Here is a 24,902-nt window from a genome sequence, read left to right as displayed (position 1 = left end):
GTCAAGCTACTTAGCTTTATCATATTCTGGTAGGTTATTTTGCACAGGTGCAAACCCCATTTGTGAGGGCACACATGGCCACAATTACAGGTCAACAACATGTTATTCTAATATCCTTAAGTGCAGATTTTCTGTGTCAGTTTTCAGTATCCAAAATAAAAAAGAATCAATATAATACAAATGAAAATATGCATTTGCACAAAATGGAATAAGAGTGTTTTAATATCAATTTTGAAATACCTAAAACAATACATAGCTCTCCTCTTAAAGAAGCAAGGAAATCATATTAACATGTAAACCTAGAGAATGATTTAAATACATATTGGCATGGATTTTCTCTCATTATAACAAGAACACAAACCCAAAAGACTTGATTAACATTTCTAGTTGCGATATCTGATAAATTGGAGTCCTGTGAACATCCAAACTGACCATAAATAATATTTAAATGGTAAATTAAGTACAAGAGAGGATGAAAAATGTGTGCTTCCTTCAGTTTGATGTGACATTTTCCATGTTCAGGTTTTGAGTGATTACCTTAATCATTCACTTCTGAAAAAATTGAGGCAAAGCTGTTTGTTAAGAGAAACATCTAACCAAATTATTTCAACATGTAAACTACTACTTTTACATCTGAAAACATGATTTTGAGAGCAAATCCACATTTTATTGTACATATCTGTACACCTGAATAAAGAATTAATTTACCAACTGTACATATACTACTTTCTGAAATGTTAACACAACTACACATACATCAGACATACATATTAACGTATTTAAAGTTATTGGTCTTTGTGAAACGTTATATATATACAAAAAAATGCCTGTCTTTGAATTATTATGACTTGAAGGATTTTTTTTTTTGGGCTGGGTACAAAGTAGAATTTAAAGTAAAGGCTATAATATCACTATTTGCATTAGAGCTCAACAATATCTATGAGAAAAAAACAACTTTTCTCTTTGGAAACAGGATCCTGAGGAAAAAGTCTCTTGAATACAGAATGCTGAAATTGTATTACAAAAAGCTACTTCTGACACAGGACTTCTGTACAGCCAGAGTAGTTTCATATTTTGTTTTAATGACTCACAAAAATTATGATGTTTACCTCTGTTCTGATAACCCAGTTAAGGCAAAATGATTGCATTTGGTGTGAAGCATACAAAAATGGCCTTTGCATGCAAGAGGGTGTTGTAGCATACACATATGCTACATCTAGTAGTAGGGCAATGCATTTAGTGATTTTTATGGAATTCGCGTTTCCATATATTCTTTGACAGGTAATAGACGTGATCATTTATGATAGTATCAAGTTTTTATTCTTCCTATTCACCGAGAACACTGTTAACTATTTAAATCTAATATTCAGTGAGTGCATGCATGGAAATTATTGCTCATTAACGTGAAACACAAGAATGTGAACAGGAATAGTACGTGAATGATCTCCCCTCCAATGAGACAGTTCAAATCTGTGTCCACTGTTAATGGCATGAAATAATGACTTGCAATGTATTTCAAATTAATCGGGGGGTAGATTGTGGTTTTTTTTTTTTTCACAACCGGATATCAAATCCTACTTTATACAACAAACTTTTTACGACAATCGTATCTGCTGAAGTAAATATTACGATTTCAGTCATTGTAGGCAATGAACCATGCAACCATTACAACGGCAGCCCCAAATATTGGCAGTACAATCATATTCTTATATTTTTGCCATACAGATTTTTCAACTTCAACCTCATCTCTTTTTCTCTTGTTTTTCCGGCGCCCTTTTAGCCTGTTCTCATAAGCCTCCAATTCAGCCTAGACAGAAATGAAAAGGAGGAAGAGGGAGTTAGAATGGTATATAAGTATTAAACTTCACGGAACGTATTCTTCCCCAAAAAATATGATTACAGAATAATATTTGGCAAACACATAACACGACACTGCCCCTTTCACATCCTCACAAAGGCATATCAGTAGTGTTTAGTACTACTGTAAATAAAAACCCTTTCATTTTGAGATGAAAGACCCTCTTGTAATGCATGCAGCAAGGAGTCATGGCAGCCAGGAGACAGCAGCTGAGTTTGTTGTGTAACACTGACGCAAAGGATACGTGTTGATCAACAAACCATGTTCGAGTAGAGTTGCTGTGATCGCACGTAACACCAAATAGTAGTTTAGCATTACATAAATGTTCCATCAGATCAGCAAAGCAGGGGGTTCACATACCCCCTTCTACCCTCTCCTTCCCCAAGGCCAACCCTGTTTTCAAAGAATGCTGCATTCAAATCAGGAGTGTTTTTAAAATAACATATGGCTGACAGAGCCCCCAGTGGCGCCATAAGTTAAACCCTTGTGCTGGCAGGACTGCTGACCGAAAGGTCAGCAATTCGAATCTGGGGAGACCGGGTGAGCTCCTTCTGTCAGCTCCAGCTCCCCATGCAGGGACATGAGAGACGCCTCCCACAAGGATGGTAAAACTTCAAACATCCGGGCATCCCCTGGGCAACGTCCTTGCAGATGGCCAATTCTCTCACACCAGAAGCGACTTGCAATTACTCCTGACACAAAAACCCCCATATGGCTTCAAATTAACTAATTTAGAATTTAGTTCAGAATTGTTTTAAACGATTTCTAGGTTTGATACCTGGCTATTGGAGGAGGAGAAATGACAGGGAGACAAACAAACCCACACTTTTGCTGTAGTCAGGCATATTGACACATGTTCACATTGCACTAGGCCATGGTTTGTAATTAATAACAATTATTACTTGGATTCCAGTAAAAGTATGGATCTTTTTAAGACTAGTGACACAATGTATGTATCTTACTTCACTTTTATTTATTTATTTCGTGTCAAAAGCATTGCATAGCAAATACATTTAAAAATGATAAAAAATAGAGGAAATCACAAACAACTAAATAGTTTTAGACCAGAAACGGGCAACAGCAACCGCATTGTCCGTAGCTTTAAACAGCTCTTCCTCTGTGCATGAGGCAGGACATTGTGGGCAAGCATACATATGCGGAGTTGTTTGTTCTGCTCCACAGTCACACAAGGTGGAGGATTCCTCCAGGTAGTGCCACCTTGCCAGGTTGTCTTTAGATCTGCCCACTCCACTTCTGAGTCTGTTCAGGGACTTCCAAGTTGCCCATTCTTGGTTTGCCCCTGGAGGAAGACCCTCTTGGGGGGCCATCCAGTTAGAATTGCCAGGTTTAGCTGCCCAGAGGGACACCCTTGCTGCTGCTGGAGGAACATCAAGAGGAGTGGTGGTTCTCATGAAGCCCTTCCTTGATTTGAGTCTACTGGGAGGAGGCTGATAGTCATGCAGTGGGTGGCTTTCACAATGTTCAACCTTATTTCTCTCACAGTTAGCAGCAACTTCCCGTCGCACGTCAGGAGGGCCAATGCCAGCTAACTTGTAGAGTTTATCAACAGGTGTAGGTTTAAGGCATCCCGTGATTATTCTGCATGTTTCGTTTAGTGCTATGTCCACCTGCTTTGCATGGGCAGACTTGTGCCAGACAGGACAGGCATACTCTGCAGTTGAGAAAGACAAGGCTAGGGCTGATGTTCTTATTACTTGTGGGTCTGCACCCCATGAGCTGCCAGTCAGTTTCTGCAGGATGTTGTTGCGTGCAGCTACACTTTAGGAATCCAAATAAGTTTCCTTTTTAAAACTGTTAAAATATACCAGGCTGCAAACCTACATTCAAGTTAATTTCAGTAAAATTTCTTATTTACTTGAGCTAGTGTACCATGTATTGTAACTGAGGTGCACATTACAAAAAAAAAAATGCCAAAGAAGCAAGGAGAAGCAGACTTCTGCCAAGGAAAGGCTTACTTTCTCCTTGGTTTCCCATCTGAGAGGCGGAGAAGGGGGCTTGGGAAGGGAAAAGGTTCACCTCCTCTATCAGGCTGAGGCTGGTGAATTCGCTAGCCTCAGCCTGACGGATGGGGACAGGTAGCTGTAGGCACGCAATTCTAATGCACGACTGAATGTAATGCTCATTTCCATTTTGGTTAAAATTAAGCAATTGAGCCAAAATAGATGTGAAATACATTTGAGTAAATACAGTAATTAAAACTGAATGAATCTGAAATTCGAAAACATATCATAGGACTGTACTTCAATACTATTTTCCATTAGGATGGGGAAGAGACATGAGGATACCTGTTGCCTTCTTTTTTCCTCTTCAATGGCAGCTCTGGTTTCTGCTTCTTTCAACTATGTGAACACAAACAATGTTTAGTACACACACTAGCTACAATGTAATTGATTATTTCAGAAATACAACATGTTAACAGATCTGAATTGGGGCAAAAAATGGAATGACATTTCCTGGGGTCATGTGAACATTTGAGATGGACCAGTCCAATCTCATCTTCATCAGCTGTTCTCCAAAGGCGTTTCTCAACCAAGCCCTTTTAGATACTAAAGAAGTAAAGAACTGAACTTGTGACATTCCACAGGAAAAGCATGTGGTTATCACTATGCTATTGTCCCTCCCTCCTTCCAGAGCTCAGAGTGGTCATCTGGATAAAAATTTGAATCCTGAACTGATGCATAAGACAGAGAGAGGTTCATATGCCAATGTGCCATGGTATTCATGAGAAAACCTAGCGAATAATTGCAATAATAAGATAAGCATAGTATAACACTGCAAAAAATGTGATGCCTTTAAAATTACAAGAATGTCATTTTTAAAAGCTGAGATAATTTCTGTCCAGGCTTTCTTACAACTCATGCCCACAAAGTTCATTTTCCCCTACATTATAAGTTTAAAAAATACTCAAAATTTGCTTCCTGTCAATGACAGTAGAACTATATCAAGTTTCCATGACACCAACTAGGTCAAATAACTTCACTGCACAAGTACAGATTTAAAAAATTAGACAGATGCACGTCTTAATGCTGAGAATGTATTGCGAATCAACCCAAAATCCATCTATCGTAAGTGTCCCTTTCCCACAGTCAACTAGATGCCATGCAGGAGAAGATAACTATTGCAGCCCAGTGATCACCTTTAGTTATCTGGTAATTAAAAGTTATACTTCCACTTAGTAGCAAAACTGTATTAAGCTCTCATGGCTAACGGCTTTTAAAAAGACTGAATCCTATATAATAAATGCTATGAATTAATTCTGCATAGTGCATAATTCTTTATTTTATCTGGAACATACTATTAGATTTACTTTATATCATCCCAACTCCAATTTAGTAATATTAAAATTTTCCTCTCTATCTACAATCAATCATATTTTATTTTTTTTCATATGATAAGAGTGATAGCTTTGAAAATCCAAATTTTGCAGAAACGATGTAAAAAATCTACTATGTCAGTTGCACTTTACTTTCAGAAGCCGATGGCCATAACAACAGAAAGTATTTTACATGGGGCAACACCACAACATTATAATTGCATTTTGATTCTTACTATTTTATTATGAATGAATCCTCAAAGTACATTCCACAAATTAGGATCACTCCAATCAACATATTTGTATGTAATCAAAAGAATTATAGGTTAATCAAGGCCAGCTACTGCTTAGAAGATTCTTAGTAAGATCTGTTATTCAATGTTCACTACTTTAACAATATTTCCACCAATTCATCTGTGACAAAGGTTTAGATGACACAGCTACTTTCCTGGATCACACCATCATTTAGATCTTTTAAAGATGTGGTGATTTTCCAGTCTTCTGCTAAGAACTAATAATAATTAATAAATTACTAAACATCACCTTGCAAACAAAACTGTAAAATTGAGGATATGTAATATAAAACTAAGTCTCATACACATATTTATCAATTGTTGACTTTGATGTATAATGAGTTTTTATTTGCCTTGCTCTCTTCACTGAACTGTGTGTGCATGTAGTAAGAGAGCGAATCAGTTTGTTTGTGAAACCTAAAAAAAATTATGCCATGTCAACATAATTGATCTGAGAGTATAAAATACAGTAATCTGTTCCAGTATCAAGATGATCTGGCCTTCTCCCACTGAATGAACATACATCACCACTGCAAAAACATTAAAGAGATATGCCAAAACCAAAACAAAAAGGCAAGCAGGAGGCAATAGTAATTGTTAGAACATTATTCTATCAAAACATGCATAGCAGCTTATAGTACTAACAATTTATCATAAACCGAAAGACCATGACAATCTTCCTATGTTATATATCCCAAAAGAACATTAACATGTAGCAGCTGTTGAACATGAATATTTGATTTAATTGAATTTGGCTCAATAATCTTGGAAAATAATCCTACATTCATTTTTTTCTTTCTAGAAGCAATGAAAATATATTACAACCACACAAGGCAAGTTACCTCAAAAGCTTTCTGTTTCACTTCCTGGCATACTGCATCACATTCTAATGAAACCTGGCCTTCTCGAAGCTTGCTACACAGCATTTCCTAGAAGCAAGGTTATTAAAATGTTTAAAAATCCTGACATAAGTCTGATAGGAAAACATATATCTAAAAATACTCTTTCATATAAAACAAGAAACAAACAAAAAGAAATCCTTTTTTTGATATTTGATCTCATAGTAACTAGAGTGCAAATAATATTAACTGTCATTAGTGGATGCTCTCATGCATAGCATATATTTATGTCACAATAATTTCATTGGCAAGACATTGACACATATAAATTACTTTTGGAGATAGACAAGTTGGTACCTTTGATAAATCATGAGGTTGGGAAATCGGTAGAGTAAGCTACTACCTCCTCAGTGTTTGAGAACCAAAGCAGCTATTTCTCTTAAAAATGAAGCAGAGGGCAAAAGTGGAAGACTCCCAGAATGACTTGCTATACTCTGTGTGCTATAGTTTCCTAAGCTTAATACTGTATTTCGATCATAGCTAAACAACTGGGAATGGGCCAGGAGATTCTAGGCTTCCATCCTGGGGGGAAAATTTTGGTTCCAAATGAAACTACAGTCCAAGAGATAACACAGTATTGATATTCACCAAAGTGAAATTACTGCTATTTTCCCACTTAAGTAGTGGTTTTAATTAGGGATTTGGATCAAGTTAACCCATATTCTTTAATCTGGTAATATAGCTAGCAATGCATTTTGTTAATTTGTACATTTTCACCATAGGCTTTTATTAGACTATAAACTGCATCAAATCTAGAATAAGTAATTATAGGGTAGCTCTTTCTTAAAGTGTATCATATGTATACAGATTGACAGTATGTCCTATTTGGTAGAAGGAAGTCCAATATCTGAAGAGCTGTCCAGTCCAGGTCTAGTTTGAAGATACAAATTATAAGACCGTACCATCAATTTTTCTCTCAGTGATAAGCTCCCAGTCAGCAGGCATACAGGTTACCTAGTTCACCCTCGAATGAAAAGTGTGCATTTCTTTTAAATTATGATTATATTTTTAAAGATATCATTATACAATTTGAGGATCATATGCAATGTTTGTATATTATGCTTCTATCCACTTTTTAGAGTGATGCATTTTGTCTTTTAGGATAATTTATAAGTGATTTGTTTATAAGAACAATAGGGAGGTACTATTTATACATTCATTTATATCTTTGTATCTTCAGCTCCATGAAATTGTCTTCAAAACCAATTAACGAACACATATAAAAAGATACTATCTATATCATATTAAATTATGTCAATGCTATTTTTTTTACAAAAGCTGTTTTTAATGTTTTAGAGTTTTACACTCCTGGTCTGTGCCTGTAATAATAAAATTCATTCATATTAAACTATGAATTCATTAAAAAAAATAAAAAGCACATAATCTAGAACAGGCCTGCACAACTTGCAGCCCTCCAGCTGTTTTGGTCTCCAACTCCCAGAAGCCCTAACCAGCTTGTCCAATGGTCAGGAATTCTGAGAGTTGGAGCCAAAACAGCTGGAGGGCCACAGGTTGTGCAGACCTGATCTGTAACAAAACCATTAATACAGAAGAAAACTTCGACAAGTAAAGAAAAACATTTGAAGAAAGAAGTCAAGGCAATGTGGTTATAACATGTCTTTCTTTGAGGGTCCTCCTGGACTCAGCTTTGACCCTGGAGGTGCAGGTGTCAACGGTGGCCAGGAGGGTCTCTGCACAATTAAAACTTGTGCACCAACTGCACAAATACCTCAAAAAGTTACATCTCAGATGGTCTATTGTAATGCACTCTATGAGGATCTGCCTTTGAAGACAGTCCGGAAACTTCAACAAGTGCAAAGAGCTGCAGCCAGAGCCAGTTATAGGGAACACACTACTCCCTTACTGAAACAGCTCCACTGGCTGCCTATATGTTTCCAGACCCAATTCAAAGTGTAGGTTATCACCTACAAAACCCTAAATGGTTCAGGTCCAGCCTACTTACGCAACTGCATCTCTCCCTATGTATCTGTTCGTGTATTGTGATCTGCCGAGGAGGCCCACCCCCGTCACAGGCGAGGTTGGTGGGGACGAGAGAGGGGGCCTTCTGGATTATGGCCCCCGGCTCTGGAACTCCCTCCCCTGGAAGATTTGGCAAGTTTCCACACTCTTAAACTCTTGTAAGGAACTGAAAACCTGGCTGTTCAGACAGGCTTTTGACAATGGATAATGCAATATCAAACTATGAGAGGACTTAAATGGGACTAAATTTTACTAGATTTTCACCTTTAACCAGACCAGTGGCTAGGATGTTTTAATTGGTCTACATAACATAATCCCTGGTCATTTCTACTTTATGAAAGATGGTTTCTGTTAATTTGATATGTTCCTGTTCTTCTATCAACTGGTTGCTTTAATTTATGCATATTGTTTGTTGATTTGATTTGTTTCTGTTGTTACATAATGATTTTGTTTATTGTCTGCACTGTTATTGTGTGTAAGCCGCACCGAGTCCCTTAGGAGAGATGGTGATGGGATACAAATATATTATTATTATTATTATTATTATTATTATTATTATTATTATTATTATTTTAAGTATGATACAGCACACAAGATAGATATGCTGGATTTCATTTCACAAAATCACAAGTCGAACACTTCCCAAGTGTCTAGGCCTGTGTGATGTATTATTATTATTATTATTATTATTATTATTATTATTATTATTATTCTAATAATCTAAAGAAGATTGCCTGGTATAATCATTTCCAAATCCAACATCCTACTATGGTAATAAGAACAAGCCATGCATGCTTGTTCTCCTTATCAAAGAAGTCAGAGGATTTTCATTACAGTGTCCTCTGTCACAACTGCAAAAAAAAAAATGTTAACTTGGGAAGACATGCTCTTTTAGGCAACCTAATCTCACATTGCTCATGACTTTAGAAGTGACAATCAGCACCTTGAATATAATAATAATAATAATAATAATAATAATAATAATAATAATAATAATAATAATAACAATAATAACAATAACTTTATTCTTATACCCCGCCCCATCTCCCCGAAGGGACTCAGGGCAGCTTACATGGGGCTATGCCTGGACACAACAGCACAAAATCAAAACAATAAACAAATAAGCCAACAATAAAACATCAACATGAATAAAAACAGTCATAAAAGGTCAATATACAAAATAATGTTAAAATCATGAGTTAGATCAAAAGATCTGGGCCAATCTTTTTGAATATAAAACCATATCTTATCTAAGTGCATTATAATATTCTATGAACCACATCCAATAAGGTCCCCATCATTATTTTCTTCATAGTTCTTTTACTTCACAAGAGGAAAAATTCTTAGGTGCATAAACTGTATAATGTCACCACTGCTTGTCGAACTGCATTTAAAAGTGTTAGGATGCTTCAAGTATCCATTCTCTCACAGAGGTTTTCACACAAACTTTACTTTTCCACATTTTGTTGTGATCCAATCTGGACTGGGAATGAATTTAAATGGCATCACTAACACTTCTAGAAATGGTAACTCTAAGGAGCAAGAGAAATTGGCAGGTGAGTTGGAAAAAACTGTCCAAGGGATAACTATGAACTGGGCTGTAGGGATAAGAGTTGAGAAGAAAGCCACTGATAAAAATAATCTCCTGTTTGAGAAATACACCAAACATGTAGAAAAAATTGTCTGGTCTGATAATACCAAAACTGAACTTTAAGGCTTTGTAGCTATGTGTCCTGTCAGAACCAAGAACAAGAAAGCTGGAAGCACATATACGGCGATTCTAAATGAAAACCTGTTCGATTCTGGATGTGGAGTGGATTCACCTTCCAGCAGGGCAATCATCCTAAACATACAGCTAATTTAGCATTGGAGTGGAACCTGATAAAAACCGCCTAACTAAAATGAGGACCTCTGTGTGGCTGAGAATCTAGTCCTCCAGCAAGACATAAAAAGTTGTAATTCACCAATAATAATAATAATCTGGGCTGACAGTAAGAGCAATTTTGCCATGAAGAAAGGGGGAAAACTATAGGAATCAGATGGGCAAAGCTAGTAAAGATTCAAGAGGATTTATAGTAGTACAGTAGAGTCTCACTTATCCAACATAAACGGGTGCTAAACGAATTTAGCACCAAAATATCATGATATATTGAAAACATTGACTACAAAAATGTGTTGCATAATCCAGAATGTTGGATAAGCGAGTGTTGGATAAGTGAAACTCTACTGTAATTCCTACCAAAGCTGTTTCTACCAAATGTTGACTGAATGGATGAATATCTATGCAACCAGCACATTCCAATTTATGATGTTATTGTGTGCCAATCTATCATGGTTTACTTGTCAATATTTGTTCAAAGGATTTATTTTTTGCCCTCCTCTGAGGCTGAGGGAATATACCTTGCTTAAGATTATGCGTTAAAGCACTGAGCTGGAGACCGAAAGGTCCCAAGTTCAAACTCCTGTGACTACATCATTCTGGCTTAGTCTCTGATTATTTAATTTTTGCACATTAATAAGTAACAATGACATATCCATTTCAATTCCAGGTCATGCCTTAACAAAATATAGATAAGTCATAGAAAGTGGGGGTGAATACTTTTGTAAGGCATTGTAATATTAGTGATAGATAAATCTTCCCATTAAAAATACAGCAGGACCCAAGATCTGCAGGACCCAACTGCAATTTCAGTTACCTGCATCCAAAAAAAAGTATTTCTTAGGTCTTCCAGCATGATTCTATGATATGCTTACACTGGAAATTGATCACAGAAATGTACTGGAGAATCTAGAAATGTTATAGAGCTGTTCTCTGAATACATTGTCTAGTATGATTCAATGGTATGCTTCGATTGTAAGTCAATCATACAGCCCTGCAAAAAATGCTAGAGTTATGTTTTCTCTATAAATTTTCTAGGTCCTCTATTTGATTCCACTAGAAGTTGTTCATTTCAATAGAATTCACTGTTATCTGCAGTTTCACATTTACATGGGAAGATCTTGAATGTATTTCCTGCAAATACATGGTTCAGACTATTATTAATTAATTAATTAATTTATATCCTCCTTTTCTCCCACAAATGGGACACAAAGCGGCGTACGTGACTATATGACTTTCCTAGGAAATCTGGCAATGCAATATGATAAAATTGTTTCTTTAAGCCATTTTATACCTGCACTAAACAACATCAAAAATGCATTGCACAGAAAGGATCTTTCTTCTATGTCACAGGACTTTACTGCTGAAGGTTATAAAACACAAAACAGACTCTTTTGATGTAGAGTACAAATTCTACATTTGACTAGGAATTGAATAGTTGCTTTTCTTTAGTGTCATTAATTGATTTGTTCTAGGCAGAAAAATTATGATTATAGGCCATATTTTTAGCATGTGGGGTGGCAAAGAAGGAATACAAATAAATTCAAAACATTGACTGTTGTAGTTTTTTTCTCAATAAATACTATCTATATCAAGGCAGTGCATTATTCAGAAGCTATGAAGCAATTCGTGTCAGAAGCAAATTGAGAATACAGTTATAATGTATAGAAAAACCACAAACGAAGTTAAAAACTTGGCATTATACTAAATTTCCTTTTACCAGAAGTTGACCACTTCAAGTGCCTCTGGTATCGCTCTAAAAAGATCCTCCATTGTGCATGTGGCTGGGTTCACACTGCATTGTAGCAAGTGGTCTGTGGTTTGCTCTTCTCCACACTCACATGTTGTGGATTCCCTTTGCAGCCCCATTTCTTAAGGTTAGGTCTGCATCTCGTGGTGCTAGATCGCAGTCTGTTCAGCACCTTTCAAGTCGCCCAGGCTTCTGTGTGCCCAGGAGTGTGTTTCCCATCTGGTATCAACCAGATTTAGGTTCTGGGTTTTAATCTGCCACTTTTGGACTCTCGCTTGCTGAGGTATTCCTGCAAGTATCCCTGTAGATCTTAGAAAGCTGTTTCTTGATTTAAGGCAATGACTTGCTGACAGAGAATGGGCCGGAGATTTCAATGCCTTGGTCCTTTCATTGCTGACTCCTACTTCCCGACGGATGTCAGGTATTGAAATACCGGTTAAACAATATAATTTCTCCAGTGGTGTAGGGCTTCGACATCCTGTGATACTGTGGCATGTCTCCACTGTTTTAACGTGGTGAGATGTATTCCACACTGGGCATGCATATTCAGCAGCAGAGTAGTAAAGTGCAAGGGCAGATGTTCTCATGATGCCTGGTGATCATTAATGTTTATTTAAGTATTTGTGTTACCTTTCAGCCCACATGTAAAAGAGATATATGTCTAGTAGACATGGATGTTACTGCTGATGCTCTCACCCATCAATGCTGATGCTTCATGAACTTTCAATAAAGCTGATTCTGCTCCTCTCTCGCTTAGCTCTCATAACAGCATTCCCTTCCTAAGAAACAATTGCTCCGGATACGAGAACCAGTACTGGACCATTAACTATGGGAACCGTTTTAAGATTTCATTCATTTTTTTTGAAAGGTTAGTTTTGCAGAATACTCTGAAAATGTTGTCGAAGGCTTTCATGTCTGGAATCTCAGGATTGTTATGTGTTTTCCGGGCTGTATGGCCATGTTCCAGAAATATTCTCTCCTGACATTTCGCCCACATCTATGGCAGGCATCCTCAGAGGTTGTGAGGTATATTGGAAAAACTAAGCAAGGAAGGTTTATATATCTGTGGAAGGTCAAGGGTGGGAGAAATAATTCTTGTCTGTTGGAGGCCAGTGTGAATGTTGTAATTAATCATCTTGATTAGCATTAATGGCCTTGCAAGCTTCATGTCCTGGCTTCTTCCTGACTGGGGGAATCTTTTGTTTGGAAGCATTAGCTGCCCCTGATTGATTCATGTCTGGAATTCCCGTTTTCACAGTTCCTTATTTACTGTTCTAATTTTAGAGTTTTTTTAATACCCTGAAAACTTTCTTGTTCTTGAGAGTATCCCATTCACTTTGTATCATTTCCTTGAACATCTGGTAAAGTAATCTCAGTAGATTGATTTACCTACCTCATAATGACTGAAGCTACCTTATGATCTCTTTCACGCCTTTCCTTTGTATCTGATTTCATATCAGAACAGTCTAGAGTCTTAACATCTCTCTTTTCTACAAATTCTTGAAAAAAACCTATCGGAGTCTAATCCAAAGCAAATAGGATACTCTAATGGGAAGAAAAAAAGGGAACCAACAATATCACCCATGTCTATATCTTCCACTACTTCCTCATGCCACTGGTCTTCAGCACTTGACTGTTCAATGTGCTTCAACTTTGCCTTGGTCTTTCTTCCTCATCTATGGTGTTTACATTCAAGTCTGATTCAAACTTTATCTTATTTTCCATGCTTTCCTTCAATTGCAATGTATTCTTGTATTAGTCAAAGCTTCCTTTCCATTCTAAGCTCCCCACAATTGTTCATTCTATATATTATTCTTTCTCTCCATCTTTTTTTTTTTTTTGGCGGTGATTCCCTTCAGAATAACAGAAGTGCCACTAAAATGCTCTCTGGCAAAACATAATAATGCTATGTAAAGGAAACCATCTATCCATTATATTGTCTACTTCAGGGGTGATGATGACACCACAGTTGCACTGAGATGTGGAGAATGTCTGATGTAAAATGCATTAAGGATTCACAAGTTTAACAACTGTTCTTGGCCCATTTTTTTATGAAATTAAATCTGCCTTTTCCTGATCCCTTGTCAGGAAAATGTATTTCCTCTCCTGAGCTAAAGTATACCATATATTTCCCAGCAGAATTGTGTAGCCTGAGCATGTTTAGCAGAATTAATTGCACGATAATTTCTTTTAAGGCTATTGTTTCTACGTGACAGCCTTTAGCTGTCACGTTATGGAAGCCAAACTTTTGCCTAGCAAGTTTTAGCTCATTGAAATTCTGACTTTGTGTCAATGAAGATCTAGTATTCTGAAAGTAACATCTATTGAATAGCTTTTAGTTTCAAGTTAGGGTGTTTTTATTCCCTTGGGCATCTTTATATTCTGCTTTGCTCGTTGGAAGTCTACTGTATCCTAAAGAACGGAAATGAATGACAGGATTCTGTTCAAAATACACTGATGTATTTACACAAGCAAATGCTAAACCGGTGACAGCACAGAACAGTTTGGATGATAGTGTCCCAGTACCAACATGGACTGTCAGTGGCCATTCTGATTACATGGAGTGGAGCTGACCATATCTGCTGAATGACTTGTAAACTGGCTCATTTCACTGTAAGCAAATGGGGAACTGTTTGCAAAGGGATACTGATTTACTCTTACACAAATCAATAAAAAACTCAGCAACCAGTGCAACTAGGTATTACACTGGCACAATGTCTCAAAAAGGATTCCAGTCAAATCATTACTCTGCTGCTCTAAGTTGCATTTCTGTTATTTATTTTTATTAACGTATTCTCATTTTCTATTTATGTATTTGCCATATTTGTACCCTGCTCGTCTCACTTCAAAGGGGACTCAGAGCGGCTTACATAAAGGCACAATTCGATGCCAATCAAACATACATCTCATAAAATAAACATATACATTAAAACATGTGCATTTATTTGTGAGCCGCCCCAAGTCCCTTCAGGGAGATGGAGATGAGGTACAATAATAAAGTTGTTGTTGTTGTTATTATTATTATTATTATTATTATTATTATTATTATTATTATTATTATTATTTCCACTGTAAGTTGTCTTTGGATAACCCGTTATAAAGGATAGTATACAGAAGTTTGAAATACAATAACAAAATGAACTGAATTAAATATTAAAGTAAACTTATATTTAAAGTGAGCAAAATACAAAATTTACCTTTTTGAGCCTTTTGCAAGGACAGCGGACCTTGACCTTTTGGTTGCAGTTCTGAGGACAGTCACCTGGATGGCAAATTTCTTTACATCGATGACCACAGGATAGCTGCAACAGTTGGGGAAGGGGAGAAAATGAAGCAAAAAACTTCCTATGAATTGGAAGTGGCGCAAAATACTATTCAAGTCTGCTAAGCAAAGGCTTGATTTCTATTGATATACATTTACTCTTTACAAATGAAGGTCAGTGTTCAATAATACCATTTTATTACAGAAAAATATCACTGTGCACCCCAATTCTTCAGGAAATCTATGACACATTCAACATTTCTAGCTATACAACTAGTTGTATGCCCAGGAGCCACAGGAATAGGTGAACTACCACTTGCACAACTGGAAAAACAATGGCATTCTACCTGGGCAGTGCTACTCAAAATGATAGTCCCCAGTCCAGTACTAGTTCATGAACTATTCAAGTCCCTACTAACTTTTCAAAAAATAATTACATGTAATCAATGAATATGAATGTGGTAATATTGCCAGGCACACTAGGCAAAAAACTGCCAAATTTCCCACAGAAGATGGGAGTCACATTTTCTCAGCTCAACAGATGGTAAACCTCTACAAAAAAAATTCCATGGAAATTCCACAATATCATTAAATATCTGTTTCCTTGTGCTTGGTCTCTAGGCCTTCCCTTGATGCTCTGCTTCCACTCCCACTTATTTTGTTAACATGGATACACATTCAACATCATCTGTAATTAATGCAGAGAATGTGGTTACCTGAATGTTGCAGATGTGTGAGGAGGCATGGTGCAGTATCAGCTAATTCTAGCCTCCAACATAGAGTAACTCACTGCAAAGTGTGGCATGTTTAATGCAAAGGTAGAAATCAGGGGTGGGAAACTATTGGACCTCCAGATATTTTAGACTTTAATTCTTAAGCCACTGTTGCCAATGCAAAGCAATGGTAAGAGTTGCTATCTTAAACATTTTAAGGATGAAAGGCACCTCCCCTAAATCTAAATAAGAAATCTAATAGTGGTCAGATAAATCCATTCAGAACTTCCTTCATGAATGGGATGAGAGTATGGACAAAATTTCCCTTATACTGCACTATGTGGGAAGCAGGACACTATACAATGGCTTTAAACTACAGGAAAGTAAATTCCACCTGAACATTAGGAAAAACTTCTTAACTGTGAGAGCTGTTCAGCAATTGAACTCTCTACCCCAGTCTGTGGCGGAGGCTCCTTCTTTGGAGGCTTTTAAGGAGAGGCTAGATAACCACCTCTTGGGGGTGCTTTGAATGTGATTTTCCTGCTTCTTAGAAGGGGGTTGGACTGGGGTCTCTTCCAATTCTATGATTCTATACAAAGGCGACATTTGTTTTCATATGCAAATGACTAATATTTCAAATTATTAAAATAATTTTATAATTTTTATTTCACATTTCCCAAAAGAATTTCTACAGTAAGATTTTAATTTAACACAGTATTTTCCAAACATATATCTTTAAAAAACATAATTAACTTTGATTTAAATTTCTCTCTGATATGAAAAGAAAATATTTGGGTTGCTTTGAGTTTTCCAGGCTGTATGGCCATGTTCCAGAAGCATTATCTCCTGATGTTTCGCTGACATCTATGGCAGGCATCCTCAGGGGTTGTTAACAAAATAATCCTCACAACTTCTGAAGATGCCTGCCATAGATGTGGGTGAAACGTCAGGAGATAATGCTTCTAGAACATGGCCATACAACCCGGAAAACTCACAGCAACCCAGTGATTCTGGCCATGAAAGTCTTTGAAAAACACAAGGAAATATTTCTTTGATTATTATTCCAGTATGTAGAACATTCCGAAAACAGAAGGAAGGATATGAAATGTATATTGCATTTTAGGATTTATAAAGATAATTTTGTTTCCAGTAGGCTGCAAAATGTATCTTAAGATAATCATTTTTACAATGTAAGTTTTCATCTCTGTGGTGCTGTTAAAAAATGCTAAATGGGCTAGAATTATTTTAATATTTACAGTGATTGTCTTTCACATTTGCCACGGCAAATAAATGTATTTTTATGGCAATACTGAGAGGACTATTGCATTACATACCCATAATATTTTACAGAACCAGATGAGAGCATAATTTCAAGGTCACAGGTTTTAGAAAAGAAAGTATCTGTCCTGATGTCTAAAATGTATGTTTTTACTAACAACATCTGCACATTATTTGTAACGGTTTTCTACATTGATATTTACTTCTATGAGCTCATTTACGCACATTCCTTGACATATAGAAAGAACTCAAGCTTGGAAATGTTTTGTTTTGTTTTTAAACTAGTTGCAGTTATTTTCATTATAAAAGTCATTAGCTACCATGCCAGTTATTTTTATTAGAAAGGAAAAATAACAATAAACTTTCCCATTTCTCATAAGTAATGAAACAAAGTTATTTTTTAAAACATTCAAATGCTACAAATTAATAACTCCATGTAAAAAACAAACCTAAGTGAACACAACATTAGAAATGGAATACATATACATAAAAAGTGGATGAAATTTAAAATGTTCCATAGGAATTATAAGAGATTGGCATAACAATATGCCCTGACTCATCCTGTATCCAAAATGCCAAAAAGAATGCATTCAAATATTCTTAGAACTTGAAAAGCTACACTTAAAATGCGACTGTTGAATTCAGCTCTATTCTGCCTCAGAAAAAAAGTTATTTACTGAGCTTTTATTGAGCCAAATACAAATAATTTGGCTCAATAAAATTGTGAACATTTTGCTCAAAAGTAACACTGGAAAGATCTCAACAAAATATTATGAAAATAGTCTATTTGCACAACTACAAGACTTCTAGTTTCCTAAATTATAATATCGACATTTTAGAGTTTTTATTAAATGAAATTTTTGCATACAATCTCAAATAATGTAGCAAACATATGACCATGTGCTTTGTGAGTATGTAACGTTTATAATACATTTTGCATATGGATTTAAGAACATATACAAGGCAGTATTTATATATTAAAAAGTCTCTAGTGAAATGTTAAATAAATTGAATAATGTCTGCATAGTAACTGAGCTTACTTGCTCCCTAAAGCCAAAGGAAATGTGATATCCACAAAAGTAACACTTGTACCAGACAGTGAAAGTTCCTTCTGCGTTATGTATTTCCATAGCCAAAACAAAGCTCTCAAACTTGTCAGGATTCAAGATTTGAAGGTAATGCTTATATCTTATAAACACTGAGACTAAATATGATTTTTGATAATCCCCTATAGTATTATCACTTTAAAACTCAGCTTGTAACAGATTACAGCAATACCAATTTGAATAACGCATAGTCTGTTTTCTGCACTTCTTAAACCCCATCTACACTGACCACTTAGGTCATTGTGCGGATGGGTTTGCACATGGGCAGCTATACGCTGATGGGAGCTGATCCAAGTTAACCCAGAGGATGCTACTTCTGCATAGAGGCTCACCCAGGTTAATCCAGAGAAAGCAGCATAATGTGGCTTGCACTGCTGCTTAAGCTATCCCAGTGGAAAACCAGACTCTTGAAGCAGGAGTGAAACTAGATGCAGGTCTCCTAACAGCCATTCTGTGCTGCCTGGGCTAAAGTGACCTGGAGGACAAGGGATGGCTGTCTCTCCCACGCCTTCCTCCCATTTCAATTGCTGAGGGCTTCTGCTTCCATGTTGCATGACATGTGAAGTAGGATGATAGGAAGGAGGTAGGAAAGCAACACAGAAGAAGAAGCCCCAGACATAAAGTAGGCTGCCCTATTTCTGTGTAGACAGTAGGCTTCTGTATGGATTCAGATTGGTCGGTTCCCTCCAGCCAATCCGACTTGTTCTGCTTATTCGGATGGCCGTAACAGTAAGGGCTCAGCCGCCATGTTTTTTTCACCTGAAATGGCCCACGTGGCTGCCATGCGCAGCTTCTTCCCTTCTATGCAGAAGGATGCGGCACATGCTTCCTTTAACCCCATTGCTCAAATACAGACTTCCTTGAAAAGAAGATAGAAAAGGGTCCCAGGAGGGGTGCTTCCTTAACCCCGTTTTTCTAACCCAAAATCCCTTGAAAGGAAGATAGGAAAGGTCCCAGGAAGGATGCTTCGTTAACTCTTTTCCTGAAACCCAAACTCCCTTGAAAGGAAGAGAGGAAAGGGTCCCAGGAAGGGTGCTTCCCTAACCCCATTCTTCAAACCCAGACTCCCTTGAAAGGAAGATAAGAAAGGGTCCCAGGAAAGGAGCTTCCTTAATCCCTTTCCTGGAACCCAGACTCTTTTGAAAGGAAGATAGGAAAAGAGTGCTTCCTTAACCCCTTTCCTAGAATCCAGACTCCTTTGAAAGGAAGATAGGAAAGGGTCCCAGGAAGGGTTCTTCCTGAAACTCGTTCTTCAAACCCAGGCTCCCATGAAAGGAAGAAAGGATCTCAGGAATGGAAAGGGAAGCCTCATAAGTTCCCTATTCCCGCCAATGGGCCGGATCTTTCCGAATCTTTGACTGCCTATCCAAAAACAATTTTTTCCATTAGCAAATTTTCCAGGGAGGCTTCCGAAAAACAGATCTGGGAACCCAACAAAATTCAGATACCAAAAACGGATCACCCTCCAGCTGAATTGCACAAGCCTAGTAGACAGCAGCGATTTGGGGGGGGGGGGGGGGCAGGTAGGGTTCAGGTACTCCTGATCTGTGTCTCAGATGCCAGGCACTAATAAAAGTAAATAGACCCAAAAGGTTTGAACCCCTTGCCAGATTTTAATTTAACAAATACAAAAACTGTTTTCTGTAATTGACCCCACTTCAGTATGTCTGTTCCTTCTTTTTCTACAACATCAGTTCTGATATTCAGATCCCATTTCTGATTCTCAGATCTACTGTTTTCAGCCGTAAGGCTATCCTTTTGACTCTTACATCAAATGTATGTCAGTTGCAGCATTGGCTATGCTTATAATTTCTTTTAATTGTGCTGCGGTTTCAGACAAATTTGTTTCTACAAGCTATAAAACCTCTGTAATCACTCCTATTGGACCCTGGAACCTGCTTGATTATTTGGTGCTCTTAAAGAGTGCTAGATATAATCTTCCCAATTTTCAAAGTGCTGATGAGAACCTTTCAGTGTTTATGGGGAACTGTAGCATTATAGGTCCTGTAGCAATCTCACATTTCTCCCCAGGTGCTTTCCTTGTTCAAAGTGTTAGATAGTTCTATCATCAACTTCTTTCTGTCCAAAGTTGTCATATACGTATTTGCAACTTTGGGACCATGTTGAATCTTTGTTTTCTGTACATTTTGGAGTACTTGTAAGCTATCAATGTATTGTAACAAGTTGCACGCTGAAAACGATATGCATTTCTTTTCTTTTTCCCACCAGGTCATAGGACCAAAATAAACAAATAAAAAATGCTTGCCACCACAAAAAGCTTTTACAGTAAAAAATGTCGAAGCTCTTGCAAATTCAATAAGCTTACTGACATTTTGTATCCACTGTATCAGTGTTTAGCAACTCAAATAACGATAAACTACATGTTTAAAAGCAGGAAATAATTTGCTTTGGTATTCTTTGCTTTCACCTAAGTATAGATCAATATCATAAATAAAAAACAAAAAGGACTGATAATATTCAATAAATGTGAAAAGAGACAACGTCTTTGGATACTGAACAAAGTAATGATTTTATTCACACCTACTATGTAAAATATCAATTGCCAGACATAAGCTTTGGTGACACTCTTTTTAGAATCCCTACAGATTGACTGCATTCCTCTGAAGGTGGCCATAAAATAATTTTCATGCTACAATGAGTTGAGCCATTTTCAAGAATATTTTTTTTAAAAAAACCCTGAGATTTTAGCTTTTTTCAACATTGCACAATTACATACGTAGCCTACCTCTTTTGGACACTGATTTTTACAGGAACTCAGTTCCTCCTTTTCCTTTAGGTCTGCAGAAGTGATTTTTCTAAAATAAAATAAAATATAGTAATATTATCATTGAGAAAGAAAAATTAACAACCTACAAAATAAATGATGCACGGATTTTGACCACTGTCGAGACAGATTTAATACCCCCCCCAAAGAAATCTCTCATTTACAGGCAGTCCCCAAGTTACAAACACTGACTTACAAACGACTCATAGTTAAGAATGGGGGTGAGACAACAATAAGTGAAATAAATCTACCCCTTGTAAGGGAATTCACTTCTGAAAGAGTTGTCACGAGGAAAGGGTGTCTTTCCTCAAACTTTCTCACCAATCTTTGTTTCCACAACAAACCAAATTTTTCAAAATCTATTTTTTCCCCATGTCAAGAGCGACTTGAGAAACTGCAAGTCACTTCTGGTCGGTAATAATTGGCCGTCTGCAAGGATTTTGCCCAGGGGATACCTGGATGTTTAATGTTCTACCATCCTTGTGGGAGGCTTCTCTCATGGCCTCCCATAGGGAGCTGGAACTGACAGAGGGAGCTCACTTGCTCTTCCTCGGATTCGAACCGCCGACCTGTCAGTCAGCAGTCCTGCTGGCACTAGGGTTTAACCCATTGCACCACCGGGGGCTCCTTTTCAAAATCCAATGATCACAGGGACAGAAAGTGAGGTGAAATATTTTGAACAGGAACAGACAGCAAAACAAACACCACCGAGGTGTTAACCCTTCCCTATGCTTCCCAAAGCTTGTGTGAGTGTGCGTGTGTGCGTGTATATATATATATTTATGGATGGCTGGAATTACACTTTAAAAAATCTTGTTCATATATTAATTTTGAGAAAAAAACCAAACCCTGGGTTGACTTATCCTGTTCGATATGAGTACGGTATCTTAACTCCTATCAAAAAAGGAACCATCCCCCACCAAAGAATGACACCCAGTTTATCCACAGGTTATATCATAATCTGTAATTTTGTCCCCCAAATCTGCCCTCAACGTATACATGAGGTGAACTCATATGTGAGCATTACAGTATGTTCAATCCATAAGAGAAGAGTAAAAAATAACGCACAAAAAAACCCAAAACACCCTTGGAGCAACCTTTACATTCATTTTTTAAATCTTACTTGTGCAACACATTACATATACCAAATAGAAGCAACATGCTAACAACAATGAGCAAAAATGGGGTAAATGATCGGCCCCTCTACTTCCTTTGATCTAAAACAAATACTGTTCTTAATCTTTTGATCTGCCAATTGATTAGACTCTCACTGTTTAACACACTCCAAAACAAATTTTGAAAAAGCGCTGCTATCATATAGAAGTCTTATATGATACCCCTCACACTTGTCTCTAATTGTAGAGGCCCTACATGTGGTGAGGCTTTGGAGTAAATTCCTTTTACAGATCAAAGTGTGTTTGACAACTATAGGTCCCTATTGCAACATGATACTATAGTTAATATCATGAGACCCACTATGTGACAAACACAGTTCCTTCCAATTAAATGTTCCCACTTGCAAAGGATTTGTGTATCTGTTTTGAATAAAAAGGAAATGATAGGAATGATATCTGAAATATCCAAAGTTGAAACCAATGATAACATACATGCATTCAATGTAAAGACTTGATAGTTTGCAATGGCACTTCATCCGAATCATCTGGGCACATGATGGGCATTCTCCAGGATGGCAAGGCAAAGGGCAAGAGTGAGGGCATCCAGGTGGCCGTGGCTTGGAACATTCTTCTTCACACTGAAAACACTCTGGACCTGCCTGGTCAAAAAATTTAAAATAATGAAATTGTTTGGTTTTTAGACAGTCAATTTTTAAAAAAATCTATGTATTTTCAAAATCTCCTCTTAGCCGGCACTTTTTTCTTTCCAAAAATATTAGATTCCAAAAATATTAGCTTGGATTAGCTTGGATTCCATGTTTATGCATTTCTCTGTATATATCAAGAGAGAAACTGAGGCCCCATCTATAGTAAAGGTAAAGGTTTTCCCCTGACATTAAATCTAGTTGGGTCCGACTCTGGGGAGTGGTGCTCATCTCCATTTCTAAGCTGAAGAGCCAGCATTGTCCGTAGATGCCTCCAAAGTCAGGTAGCTGGCATGACTACATAGAGTGCCATTATCTTCCCGCCAAAGCATTACCTATTGATCTACTCACATTTGCATGTTTTCAAACTGCTAGTTTGGCAGAAGCTGGAGCTAACAGCTGGAGCTCACCCTGTTCCCCGGATTCAAACCACTGATCTTTTGGTAAGCAAATTCTGCAGCTCAGCGGTTTAATCCACTGTGCCACCGGGAGCTCCATGTAATACAGTTTCAAACAAGTATTGAAGAAAGTGGTTTTACCATGAAAATGATGACATAGGAAATCCTGAAACCATCTCTGGGTTGAAAATTATGTGGTCCTCTAGAAACTATTAGACCAAATTCCTCATTCATGGCTATACTGGCTAAGTCTGCTGGGACTTGCAATCGAAAGACATCTGGAAGGCAGCCATGATTCCTAATGCTGATCTGCCTGGTTTGTTCATTAGAAAATTATATATAAAATTCACAAAAAAAGACTGAAGAACTAAAATTGTTCTGAGAAAAGGCTATGCACAAATGACTTCACTCATCTAAGGAATGCAGATTAGAAGCTGAGAATGTTATGACTTAGCTTCTTTCCATCAGTTTCAGTAATGCAAAACTTAATCAGTGTTCTATTTGAAAACTAATTTTAACACATACTTTGATGAAGTTTTCAAAGTATACAAAATAAGGAAATAAATAGTACACTATGTGGTTATCTAATATGCACACAGAGCAGCGCCAGTAATTGTACTTTGTCAGCAGCCAACTGAGCTCTCTCAAAGTACTGTGGTGATTCTTGTTCGCAAGAATCATCAAAAATGAAAATAAGGCTGGAATAAAGTTTATCATAAAGACTATTACAGAATATTAACTGTCAGAAGGAAAAGAAGATGGGAAAACTTGGACACCCCTGATTACAGTGGTCAGTTATAAGAAAGAACTCCATACTTGGTTGCTGTAGGTTTTCCAGGATGTATAGCCATGTTCCAGAAGCATTCTCTCCTGACGTTTCACCCACATCTATGGCAGGCATCCTCATAGGTTGTGAAGTTGGATGGAAACTAGGCAAGTGGGGGTTTATATATCTGTATAATGTCCAGGGTGGGAGAAATAACTCTTGTTTGTTTGAGGCAAGTGTGAATGTTGCAGTTGATCATCTTGATTAGCGCTGAATAGCTTTGCAGTTTCAAAGTTTAGTTGCTTCCTGTCTGGGGGAATCCTTTGTTGGGAGGTGATTAGCTGGCCCTGATTGTTTCTTGTCTGGAATTCCCCTGTTTTGAGTGCTGTTCTTTATTTACTGATTTTAGAGTTTTTAAATACTGGTAACCTGATGTTCTTCATTTACATGTTCCTTTTCATATCAGACTATACTGAGAATCCACAAACATGTGGACAATTTCAACAGACAGGAGGAAACCATGAAAATGAACAAAATCTGGATAACAGTACTAAACATTTCCTAAATCAGGACAATAAATAAAGACAACACTCAAAAACAGGAGAATTGCAGACAAGAAACAATCAGGGCCAGCTAATCGCCTACCAATAAAGGATTTCCCCAGGCAAGAAACAACCAAGCTTTGAAGCTCCAAGGCTATTCTATGATAATCAAAGAGATCAATTACAACATTCACACTTGCCTCAAACAGGCAAGAGTTCTTTCTCCCGCCCTGGACATTC

The 24,902-nt window shown here is 37.2% G+C and overlaps 1 protein-coding gene across 1 annotated transcript in view; it reads right to left on the bottom strand.

Annotated features, from left to right (window-relative positions):
- Positions 1–204: 204 nt before the first annotated feature.
- The window catches only part of nfxl1 (nuclear transcription factor, X-box binding like 1), a 70,248-nt gene continuing 45,550 nt past the window's right edge, over positions 205–24,902 (bottom strand). Inside the window, exons 17-22 of the mRNA XM_003225314.4 lie at positions 22,745–22,911; positions 21,099–21,168; positions 15,191–15,295; positions 6,328–6,414; positions 4,165–4,218; positions 205–1,807 (exon numbers count right to left, since the gene is read on the bottom strand). Of these exons, the coding sequence (XP_003225362.1) occupies positions 1,634–1,807; positions 4,165–4,218; positions 6,328–6,414; positions 15,191–15,295; positions 21,099–21,168; positions 22,745–22,911 (657 nt within the window). The 3' untranslated portion in view covers positions 205–1,633. The remainder of the gene's footprint in view (positions 1,808–4,164; positions 4,219–6,327; positions 6,415–15,190; positions 15,296–21,098; positions 21,169–22,744; positions 22,912–24,902) is intronic.

This window comes from Anolis carolinensis, chromosome 5 (assembly GCF_035594765.1).
Source record: "Anolis carolinensis isolate JA03-04 chromosome 5, rAnoCar3.1.pri, whole genome shotgun sequence".
NCBI lineage: Eukaryota > Metazoa > Chordata > Lepidosauria > Squamata > Dactyloidae > Anolis > Anolis carolinensis.
This window is presented reverse-complemented; position numbering and strand designations above follow the sequence as displayed.